At 50.7% G+C, this 11,352-nt stretch overlaps 3 protein-coding genes across 3 annotated transcripts; 1 reads left to right on the top strand and 2 right to left on the bottom strand.

The window, feature by feature from the left end:
• Positions 1-125: 125 nt before the first annotated feature.
• Positions 126-1,940, top strand: LOC100899731 (FACT complex subunit Ssrp1-like; the record flags this gene model as incomplete). Its single annotated transcript, XM_018639213.1, is given in 5 exon segments — positions 126-254; positions 385-504; positions 589-726; positions 729-831; positions 917-1,940. Coding segments are annotated over 5 exon segments (1,317 nt in total), but the record flags the coding sequence as incomplete, so codon positions are not given.
• Positions 1,941-3,976: 2,036 nt separating this feature from the next.
• LOC100899587 (coactosin-like protein) lies at positions 3,977-4,833 on the bottom strand. Its single transcript, XM_003737530.1, has 5 exons — positions 4,789-4,833; positions 4,573-4,676; positions 4,340-4,480; positions 4,148-4,253; positions 3,977-4,063 (listed from the first exon to the last, which is right to left on the bottom strand). Exons 1-5 carry the CDS (start codon positions 4,810-4,812, stop codon positions 3,977-3,979), a joined length of 462 nt encoding a protein of 153 aa, XP_003737578.1. The 5' UTR covers positions 4,813-4,833.
• Positions 4,834-5,356: 523 nt separating this feature from the next.
• On the bottom strand, positions 5,357-7,732 carry LOC100899446 (uncharacterized). Its single transcript, XM_018639204.1, has 5 exons — positions 7,591-7,732; positions 6,492-6,692; positions 6,281-6,404; positions 6,082-6,167; positions 5,357-5,979 (listed from the first exon to the last, which is right to left on the bottom strand). The coding sequence occupies exons 1-5, from the start codon at positions 7,730-7,732 to the stop codon at positions 5,762-5,764; spliced, it is 771 nt and encodes a 256-aa protein (XP_018494720.1). The 3' UTR covers positions 5,357-5,761.
• Positions 7,733-11,352: the final 3,620 nt, after the last annotated feature.

Genomic DNA, 11,352 nt, shown 5'->3' with positions numbered 1-11,352 from the left:
ATCTTATATCGCTGTCCCGAGGATTCGGAAGCTCGGGTGGGGGACTCATCGAGGTCGGCCCGCAAAATTCACTCGGTGAGATCCGTTTGGGCATTTTGGTATTGAGCTCTCCATTTCCCCACCAGGTCGAGAGTGTCTTTTGGCAGAGACTAGCCGGCGCATACGGTCTCAGAATACAGACGAAAAACCCGTCCCTCTATCGATTCGGAGGTTTCCAGAATGACGAGAGAGGGAAACTGAGAGAGTTCTTCAAGGTATCATTCCAATGGCTGATTCCCCAACGAAGAAGCTTGAACGTATGCCGTCCTCACGGCTGAGAAAATACCGCCGAGTACTTTGGGCTTCTGAGATTCATGAGCTGACTAATTCATCCTTCTCCTATAGGAGTTTTATAATTTGGATATGAAGACTAAGGAATTCTCTCTAACGGGTCGAAACTGGGGCACAGTTAACTTCGATCCGGTAGTATTGTCCTTCGATATCGACAAAGTACCAGCTTTCGAGGTAAGTGATCCTCCTATCCCGCAAGCTTTGTTTTCAGAATCGGAACCAGCCGATATTCTGACTCTTTCTCGGAACTTCGCGCAGATTCCGCTGGCGTACGTGTCAAATTGTTCGACGAGCAAGAATGAAGTCACTCTCGAGTTCCAACCGAACGATGACGCTCCCTCGTGCATGATGGAGATGCGGTTTTACGTCCCTACGGATCCGAATCCAGACGTTATGCCGTCGAGGCCTTCAAAGCTAATGTCATGTCGGGGGCTGGCATCACACAAGCTACGGGAGACGCGATTGCCAACTTCAATGGCGTTCAGTGCCTCACGCCGAGAGGTGAGGACGGCGATCGAGGATCGATTCATATCTACCCTCTGGAGACTTCATTTCGCGCCGCTATAGGTCCCTTTCGCACTTCCAGGTCGCTACGACATCAAGATATTCACGACTTTCATCCAGCTCCATGGAAAAACCTTCGATTACAAAATACCTGTCAGTACGATACTCCGTATTTTTCTTCTCCCTCACAAGGATGGACGTCAGATGCACTTTGTTCTCAGTCTCGATCCCCCGATAAAGCAAGGTCAAACAAGATACCACTTCTTGATACTGATGTTCAACAAAGAGGACGAAGAAGATATAACTCTTTCTATGAGCGCTGGCGATCTCAAGGAGAAGTATGATGGCAAACTCGAAAAGGAGATGAGTGGACCCGTTTTTGAGACCCTCAGTCGAATCGTCAAGGCTGTGGTCCAGCGGAAGATCACAACGCCTGGAAACTACAAGAGCATGAATGGCACACCGGCTATCACGTGCACTTACAAATCGTCCTATGGATTACTGTACCCGCTTGAAAAGGGCTTCATGTACGTCCACAAACCTCCACTTCATATCCGATTCGAGGAGATCTCGTCAGTTAATTTCGCTCGGTCGGGCGGTTCGACCCGATCCTTTGATATCGAAGTACACCTGCGGAATCGGATAACTCATGTATTCTCGTCGATTGAGAAAGACGAGTACGATCGACTGTACGAGTTTGCCAAGAGCAAGAAGCTCAAGATCGGCAACAAACAGCGTGGAGCCGAAGAAACCTTTGCCAACGAGGTCATGTACGATTCGGACCAAGAAGACGATTCCGGTCCAGACGCCTACTTGCACAGGGTGAAAAGCGAGGCAAAGAAACGAGAGGATGACGACGATGACGATGATGAAGACGATAGCGACTTCAATCCTGATGAGGAAGGATGAGCTCCGACACGTTAGGAAATACTGTTACGTTCTTCTGCCACCGGTGCAGAATTCTGTCGTCGCCGCATTCTGTTTCGTTGAATTTCACCGGTCATGAATGTCATCCTCATGTCCGTCTGCCATATCCGTATACTCATAAATAGCTTTCAAGAAAGTTTAAAGAAAAAGAAAGTCCGCCGCATTCCCACCCGGTATCTCAATTCAAATTCAATTCAATTCGAAGACTCCTTTATTCACAAAGGGGGAAAAAGAGGGCGCATGTGAGGGACTTATTTACAGTGTCAGGAAGTTCGTGAGGGACGTAGCGCGAAAAATTTGGAGGGGATCTTGTTAGAGGACGAACTCTAAGAGATGCGCCACGACCATTGGTTATTTATGACTTCAGTACGGGCGATGGCCTTGGGCCGAATGGAAAGTTGGCTTCTGAGGTTGTTGGGGGCAATGCTGAAGAAATGCTCTCCGAGATTCAGGCTCTAGATCTTGCGGAGTATCCCAACGTCTTGTTGGGATAGCAGGCTCATGAGCTGGGGAAGAGACGGTCTTTCGCCCATGGGGGAACAGCGCCAGCGGAGGCGGGCGAGGAACCGATTTCGGACGGATTCGATCATGTTTCTATGCTTGGCTTTTTAAGGAAGCCATACGGGCGATCAATAGAGGAATTTGGGTAAGACGAGAGATTTGAACGGACGTACGTAGTGTTCGGGGCTTCTGACGACGAAACACCGGAATATGTATGTATATTCATGCATATTTCGCTCTTCCTCGTACATCAAACGTACAGCCTCATCAGTCCCCACTGTGCTCTGATGGAGGCTCCTTGAAGGACGGGTATCGGGATACGGGTCGCAGGAGGATAAAACAGAGATTTGCAGAGAGCATCGGCATTTCCAAGTAATTCCGCCCCGAGCATTATGGAGGGTGCATGAGTCCCGGGGGGACATTTCTGCAAAATCAGGAACTCATTCTGTTTCGTTCCGGATGTCCTTCGTGATTTCTATCCAAGTGGATCAGGTGATTGCGCCCAGGCCAAGATATCTCGGAGGGTAAGGGGATTCGTTTTGTTCTAGAATCCAGAGCGCTGCAAGTTGAGAAAGGGAGTCAACCCAGTCGACTGTCGAGAGGAGGGCCCGCCGTCGCGATATGAGGGGTCTTGCTTCGTAACCTCATCAGATAAATGAGTCCATCGACCCGAATACATGACCATAATTGACCCTAGAATATTGCGGCAAGAATCTCTCCCAGAGAAACTCCGAATCCGTACAAATGAATAACTTTTCTTCGAACATTGCCTATACACGTTCGGAACTCACTAAGGTCTACCATCATAATGATTTGTATTTATTCGGAGCTGTATAGATGGCGTCTTCAGCCGACTATGCGTAGTGATACCTATGCTCAATCGCTTCCTGACAAGGAAGACGTTTCCAGAATGGAGAGCCCTCCATTACTTCGCGTTTGACCATCTAGTCTCTATTCCTACATGTACCGGAGTACCGATGCGTGTTCAGAGGAGACCTACATGTACCTCTCCGGAGGACGACTGATCATCTATCTTGATATTTCTCCGCGGCTGCCGCCATCGCGGCAAAATCGGTCTCCGGATTTCTCGCCTATGTTGATTTCTCAGAAAATCATGAATATTACTACTCTGTAATTCGTAAAGTAATTCTCCATGTATAGCTCAGGGATCGACAGAGTACAGCCAATAAGCTCTTCCCGCAGAACCGTGACTCCCGATATTCTCAAGATCGTTTAGAGGCGGCTTTGAGCCCCCGAAGTCCAGGAGATCAATGATTCTAAAGAATTCTACGTGGTTCACAATTATTGGGCTTGTGCAGGATCATCTATCGACATATGACCTGATCGACCGCTCCCAGCATGGTGTTGGAACGGAGGAAATCTCGAGGTGCGCAAGCTCCTTTCCTGATGAAGGCTCCCCAATCGCAGAGTCTCCCCTCTCTCGCGATGCCGAAGCAAAGTGTTCCTCGCGAACGATTATTCAGAGTAAGGAGCAACTTGGGAACCACAATAGGCGATCAGGCGATATGCTTGAGCGGCCACATGGACCTGCGGCTGCCTCTCGATGCGGCGAAAGTCAAGGTGAGATGTCGGTGCCTCTGATAGGAAGAGAAACTGTGGCTGGTCCTGCTCTTGATTGAGAAATTACTTCCATCCCCCGAATTACTGTGCGCGTCCGATGAATTCCACGTTTCCAGCAGCGACCCTGCCGGCTTCACGCTCCGTTTTTCTGAACTGCTCTACCGATGTACTCAAGCGACAAGTCTGACGGATCCTCCAGTTGGATTTCGACGGAGAACTCCTGTCGGAACAGATTGGGAAGCTGACAAACACTATCTTAAAGCGCCTTGCCCGTCTAGTGAGGGGGACTCTATGAATCACCAACCGTAATGACGTTCTTCAGAAGCTGTTTATCATTCGACATCCGGGCTCGTTCGACCACGTTGATCGCATCCGGATTTCTCTGCCAAGTGACGAAGACGAACTTGTACCTGTGAAGGTGGGCGGATCATGGGGGACATCCTCATAGAGCTCGCATCCACACGAATATCTACTACACTCGCGACGGGAACTTTACCGCTTGCTGACTTCGTCGCCTACGGCGATCCTCATATAGATGAAGGCGCGCTCCAGAGCCTCAACTTTCGTTTTGAGAGCATCGAAGTCATCGCCCCGATCTTCGGGTCTCACTTCACCATCGCAGTATTTGAGAAGAATCCTTCGGGAATGGAAGGATTCGTGGTCAGCATGTCGGGATCGCGCGGATCTTCCCTAAGCATGCGCGAAGCAATGATGTGCATTGTGACTCACCAATTGGTGGATGAAGTGTCCTTGCGAACATCGTTGTACGCCTCCTTGACTTTCTCCTCGTCGATGACAATATTCACCATTCCGTTTTTGTCCAGCTGCGCGAACTGGAGGAAGAAAACAAGAAGCGTTACGGAGCATTTACGGGTCGTACGATTCGCAGGGGCGGATCTTTCCGGAATCCTCCGGGGGGAGTGAACACATCCACGGCTGCCGTACCCGTTTCGTCTCCTGCTTCACCATGAGGATGAGAGATCCGCAGCGAATGACGCTCCCATATTGACCTCGGAGCTTTTATCGGGCAGCGTCTAGGATGTGAAATAAACAAGCTCTCTCACCTTTTCGGTAGGCTCTCGCTTGTCTTGACGTCAGCGGCGCGCGACGACTACAACTTGCTGCTCCTGCGGTTTCATGACTTGCACGAAACAAACTCATGAGTCGAAGACTGCAGCACCGCTCAAATATTCTGCGTCACAACGGAGACTCCATTAATCGGTCTGGTTCATAGGCTGACAGCCGGTTCTCCCTTCCTAGCGCTCTACCTGGTGGGTCTATAGAAAATCATTGGAGCCAGGGATGAGTCGGATTGGCCTGCTAAGACTGCTCAAACGACCCTCCACGTTCGGAAAGAATGCAATTTCTGGCCAGCAAAGGAAACCCCGCGTTCACCTTTCTCATGGAACGAGTATGATTTATTCAGATATATACAGAAATGTCCAGGTATATCTATTGATGTTTGTGTATATGTATATAACATTTACTGGGTAGATCTCAGATGCCATTCGGGACCACCTTGTTAGACAGAATGGCCAAAGCTCCATAGAGTTCGCAAGATACGAGGCCGAGTAGAATCAGTTGAAGATTTCGCGACGGGAGCTTCATGCTTCATCGGACATCTCGTCCTCGCAACGAGAGATTCCAAGACTTTGCGAGCGATTCGGGATGCACCTGAGCGGGATCACTCACGACTTCTTCAATACGGGCCATCAGAATGGAGAATATGACGAATCTATACAAGACCTGATACACGGAGAAGCGTCGGAGAACCGGAGCGAATGATTTCCATGCTGTTGAGTTCAAGAGTGACCCCAGACTCTGAACTTGTGCGCCGGATCAAAGATCAGCGAATATGCATCTCTTCACATATGGGACATTTTCGGGATTTTTCCCCATCCAACGGATGACAATAAGACTATGCTTTGGATGCTTTGGCGACTTTCTTCACGCGTGACACTTTGCCGGTTTTTTTCTTGACTTCTTTGACTTCGGATGCTGAGGCGTACTCCCAACCAGGGCTGCCATTGGACCCGCTGCCGCTGATTCCGTCGGGATTTCTCGATGAAGCTCCATCATCTTGGCTATCGTAATCCTGCGCTTGTCCGCGGAGATTCACCGTTTGGAAGGCACATTCTGCGGAAATACATAGGGGGTAGTGATAAAAAAATTGAAAAAGAGGGATCATGATTGAAACGGGAACACGTGCAATGAGGGCCTCGTCGCATTCGAACCCACCTCGGTTGTTGCCGGCGCATTGTTGGGTATCACGTTCATGATTGCATATCCAAAGGTCGAGGTCGAAAACCGTCCCAGCCGCACACCTTGAAATCGAAAAAGTATGTCGATTGGAGTTCATCTCCGAGACGCCTCCTCGTATCTATGGCAGACTTCGAAGCGAAAACTCATTGGGAACGAACGGAATAGATCTGCTGACCTTTGCGTGAACGGGCGACAATTAGCGCAGTTCACAAATCCGCAACAGTTCCCATCGACGGGAAAAAGTCCGTCTGGTTCGAGACAGGGGCTCTGTGGTCCGCATGATTGCGATCGTCCTTCATCTGGTCTGGAACTAATTCACACGCCGATCACTCACAGCGTTCTTCCGAAGGACTCACAGCTAGGCGACAGGAGCTTCCCATACGAACCTTTGACGAGATCCATCTCTGCGATCCCCGAAGCCCCCCTGTTGACGAAAGTCTCGATCCGGTTGTGGATACCCACGATCCTGCGGCGTATACGTCCGATCTTGTTGCGGATACGTCCGATCTTGTTGAGGATACGTTCGATCTTGCTGGAGATACGTCTGATCTTGCTGCAGATAATTTCTATCGCGTTGCGAATGAGTCCTATCGAGCAGAGGATAAGTCCTATCTCGATGGGGATAAGCTCGATTTTGTTGTCGATAATCACGGTCTCGTGGACGGAATTCCCGATCCTGCTGTCTGAAGTCCCGACTAGGCTGCCAGTCGCTCGCTCTTAGGTCTGCGGTAGGAGATCAAGACTCAATCATCGATTCCCGAATCTGAACTTATTTGAAAAAAAGGTACCTGAGCCGCGTGCAGTTCTCACCTCCGTCGGACGGACGCACAGAGTGTTGCCTCCCCGGAACGTCGTGAGGTCGATTGTGGCTCGACGGGAACCTCTGCGTCTGGTCGCGTCTGAAGTCATCAATGCGGACCTCCACTCGATTCTCCCGAATGTTGTTGCCTTGATCTCGATGATGTCTGAACACGGTGGAAGGAGAAAACCTGAATGACTCCTTTAGAAATGACTCAAACTCTCCGCACGATTTTTTCTGCCCAGGACACTCACCTATAAGATGGTCCCTGATAATGTGAGCCATGTAGATCGACATCGACTCGGGGAGTCTGGAGTCCTCGGAAATTCCGCGAATGCTCCTCTATAGAATGGTGCCCGAAGGATGGATAATCTTTAGGATATCGTGAATGGCTCCTGTCGCCTCGATGCACTTGTTGATAGCTGGCAGCCGCGTGTAGTCGACCTTCGAATAGCAAAGGGTCGCAATGATATCCACTGTCGTCAGGACTACCTATGTATATGAATTTCCTTCCCTGGGGTCAGTTGCGGAAGGATTCGTCGTGGTCCTACCTGGATCGTGTGAGGACTCGGAGTGAAGCGCTCGCGAGAATCCGCGATTCGAGTTAGCCCCCGTGATATCATGAGGACTGACTCGGATACTCGAATTCGAAATCGGCACCACTGTAGCATGGTGAGAAGACGCACTCGGGGACGACCTCAGCGATTCTACGGAGTCTTTCACTTTGAGACGTTCTTCCACGGGCACCGGCACGAACTTCAATTGCGCTTCCGAGGCCGCTAAGGCACCTACCACGAAGTAGTGGCTGACCAGCAGCCACTTGGCCATCTCTTCCGAGGTTTCAAAGGTCTCCGGAAAAGGGTATGCCTTCAGTTCCGTCGAGGATCGTCACCTACTGAGCGCAACCAGTGAACACTGAACATCGGATGGACTGAAGACTCCCCCACTTGCCGTTATATATAGCGTCCCCTTCGTCCTTGAACATCATCGAGAGGAACCCTAATTTCTGGTTGGGTGCGAGGTTCTGCGCAAACCACTCAAAGCTTTCCTAAGCGTACGTAACGCTCACTGCAACGGCTGCACTGGAAGACCTAGCGATACTTCACTTTCGAAGGAAAGCGATCCTGCACCTACGACGGCCCGCGAAGAACTCGCTTTTACTTTTGTTTCGAATTATGCCCGGCGCTTAAGTCTCGCTGCTACTGTCTTGCTAATCAGCGAACGTCAGGTCTCTTACGTTTTCTGACTTCGGTCGCGAGCTGAGCCTGGGAATGTCTGCCTCTTCCGCAGGACTATCCGTGAGTCAGATGACTACGTATTTAAGGCTCAGTGAGGGTCACGATCGAACGTCTCGGACCTCTCGGCGACACCGATAGGCTGATCCATGAGCTATCCACTGTGGAATCCAAGTTGTGGAATCTCGATACATGACACAACAGTTCCCCGCGCGTCTGTGCGCGGTAGTTCAGAATCCAGCGGAATTGAAGTATTTCTCGGTATTCACCATTAATAGGAAGTTTGTCGAATGCGAGCTCCGTTCTCAGAACAAAAGCGCCTCGACTTAATTATTGCTGACCGAAAGGCGACGATGACCTCGTTTTGGGAGAGCCATCAGCTACGGATGAGTAAATCAGCTTTATTCAAACGACGAAGTCCACACCGACCACAGGGGTCATAGCAAGTGCGCGAGCGCTTCAGTCGCGAAACCCGAGGTAAAGGTCACTTCGGACTATTGTACGCTAAGCGTGACTATCGCTGGCGCCAGAACTAGGAAGAGGAAGGCTAGAACTTTATCCGTAATCCATCCCTGTGATTTGAGAATGCCTCGATCGTGAGAACTCCCCCATGAGACTGTCCAACCGCAGAAGAAGAGAGAGTCACGCTGATCCTTGAGATTCCCTAGCTTGACTTTCCGAGAAACGCCGATGACGAATTCCTAGGCCAAGAGTAATTCTCGATGATTACGGTTCGGTGGTCATCGAAAACTCCGGGATTGTTGCCTGGATGACTTGAGACTTGAGATTCGAGATGTTAGAAGGTTGAATCGATCCGATTGATGTCGCTCGTCGCCGTCTCCAATTGCCTTGAACTTCTTGCGGACGCGCTCGGGTGCGAAAGTATCCCGACTAGCTGTAATCTACAGAACACGACTCTTCTTCTGAACAAAGAGCCTGCAATCAAATTTCACTGTTGACGACTATGACGAGTTGTTTTCCTTTCATCGCATGTGAGCCAGACGACTTCGCTGACGAGCAGATGAGCATCATCAGATCTGAGCACCCGATAGCCACGATCCTTACAAAACACAGCACTGTCGCACAGTCACGTCAATTGAAACTGGTGTCTCTATGATGGGTGTGCATTCAATCGGGGACGATCCTACACAGCTCATGCTGGGCTGTCGAGCTATCGAAAGTGAGCTCGTTGGCCAGCTTGCTTTGCGCCTTGAGTATGAGTCAGTCCTTGATTGATAGTCACAGGGGAAATGGATACTCCACCGAAGAATGCCGGAAGAGTTGGGCGCCATTGGTTTGCGTATTTCGGTGTAGGAATCTCAGCAAAATGCTATGTCATTGTGACTTTGGGAATAACGCCGGCTGGAGCAAGGAGTCGTAGAGAGGCTCCGCGAAAGCTCATGATGGCCACGGATACGCGATCGGCCCATCCGACAGCGGAAACCCCCATTTTTTCTCTGATTTGGAATGAGAGATGAGGCGAGATTTGCGCGCGATCGGAGCTCTCAAGAAGGCCGGAAATCACGGCGCAACACGGTACGGTGCTAGGAGGCGAACAGTGAGCCGCGGTTTGTGATGATGTCTTCATGACGCGGCAAAAATATCGAGTCTCAGCATCGTTCACGTTCGCTAGCTCCAAGTCCTCGGGCAGCATCGCCAAGCACCGTATCGCTTCCCTCATTCAGACGTAATTTCAGCTCATCTGCGCCGATAGCTCCGGGATGAGACTCGAGGTCGGCCTCACTCTACGCATGGTCAGTTCGGAGAATGTCTCGTCGAAATCGGTGTCGACGAATACTTCGCTCCAACCACCGCGCAGCCCGCGAGGATGACGCGGCCTGCCCTGCTCTTCCGATTTGAGCGCATTCGATCTCGAACGACACTCTGGTGGATCCAGGGGTAGGGAGCGACCGCGATGGGGCGATCGCCTCCCCTCGAGGATTCCGACCTTCCGAAGCGGGTCCCAGATGTTCATCCGCTTCCCTGGATCCGCTACTGACCAGACAAAGCGCAGAGCTAAGCCTTCCAACCCTGGTCCGCAACTGTGGCACCCCAGGCCAGCGAGGCTCCCGCGGCGGGCCGAGGCAGAACCAGAGTGTGCAATAGAGCAGGGGTGTCAAATCCGTGGCAATCGGGCCAGATGTGGCCCGCGGCCCGCGAGGTCTTTTTTTGTGGCCCGGCACTATTTCCCCAAATACTCGAAGCCGACCATTTCGAGAGAGTGCTTTGAAATCGAATGAGATCGGTGGAATGAATCCCCCCGTGAGACCGAACAAACGCGTTCTCCCTCGATTCCCGCAGGAAAGCATTCTCCCGTGGACGATAGGCAAATATTCTCTTTCAATACGAAAGTAATTTTTCGATGTGGCCCGCCAAAAATTTAAGTCTGACACCCCTGCAACAGAGGGTGCAAGTCGCTCTGTGTCTTCACGAGTATTCATTGCTCCGCTCCATCGCTCTCGCTCTTCAGAACTCCATCGTTTATGGAGAGGACAAGTTGGTCAAAATCTGACTCCTCAAGGTTCGTTAGAGATCGTAGTCTCGTGAAGAACCGAAAAGAGCAGATTAATTCTGTCATTCGCGCTCGGACGCTCGATCGATCCGCTCCATCCGGTAAAAAATTCCCCGAATATGATCCTCATTTGGACAACCCGTCATGCGCGCTGGGTCCCGGGTCATTGAAGATTCGCATGGAAACAAGGAGCTGCTGGTCTAGTTCACTGAAATCATACTAGGGAAAAATGGGTATTCATCTGCGAAATAGAATCGTATTCGGAAAATTGACTCGGCAGCCGACGAGGAAGAAATCCACGAGGGTCGATCCGCAAGTAGCAGCTCACTCAGTTGGAAGTCGACAAATGAAGTTGAGGCCGTAGAAGTAGATTATGACTCGGAGTGCACAGATGGCTCGGAGACTTCTCGTGGCTCTCCGGCTGATTTCTGCTATTACCTAACCCTGAGGAGAAGCGCAGTCACTTATCATGCAAGACAGCAGTCAGTTTCCCCTGTATTCTCTGGCTCGAGGGATTGGGCGGACTGATGCTTCATGCGAATAATGACAACAATGAGTCAAGGACAACAATGACCTATAACCTGGAAACTCATTCGGCTCAAATGAGGCGCCGGTCAGGAAGGAATCGATGGCATTTCTAAGCGTCACGCACAGCGTCATCCAAATACGAACGAGCGCTCGGTGTGCCTCAAGTCCAAATC

This window comes from Galendromus occidentalis, unplaced genomic scaffold, assembly GCF_000255335.2.
Source record: "Galendromus occidentalis unplaced genomic scaffold, Mocc_1.1 scf7180000075563, whole genome shotgun sequence".
In the NCBI taxonomy this organism is placed as follows: domain Eukaryota; kingdom Metazoa; phylum Arthropoda; class Arachnida; order Mesostigmata; family Phytoseiidae; genus Galendromus; species Galendromus occidentalis.
Note: the sequence above shows the minus strand (reverse complement) of the source record. Positions and strands in the feature narration are given on the sequence as shown.

Coding starts and splice junctions, on each gene's coding strand:
- LOC100899587 (XM_003737530.1), bottom strand. CDS start 4,812: ATGGTGAAGCAGGAGACGAAACGG. Junction 4,677..4,788: donor TGAAGCAGGAGACGAAACGG/GTACGGCAGCCG, acceptor TTCTTCCTCCAG/TTCGCGCAGCTGGACAAAAA. Junction 4,064..4,147: donor TTCTGAAGAACGTCATTACG/GTTGGTGATTCA, acceptor CTGTTCCGACAG/GAGTTCTCCGTCGAAATCCA.
- LOC100899446 (XM_018639204.1), bottom strand. CDS start 7,732: ATGGCCAAGTGGCTGCTGGTCAGCCACTACTTCGTGGTAGGTGCCTTA. Junction 6,405..6,491: donor AGAGATGGATCTCGTCAAAG/GTTCGTATGGGA, acceptor GTTCCAGACCAG/ATGAAGGACGATCGCAATCA. Junction 6,168..6,280: donor TGTCGCCCGTTCACGCAAAG/GTCAGCAGATCT, acceptor TTCGATTTCAAG/GTGTGCGGCTGGGACGGTTT.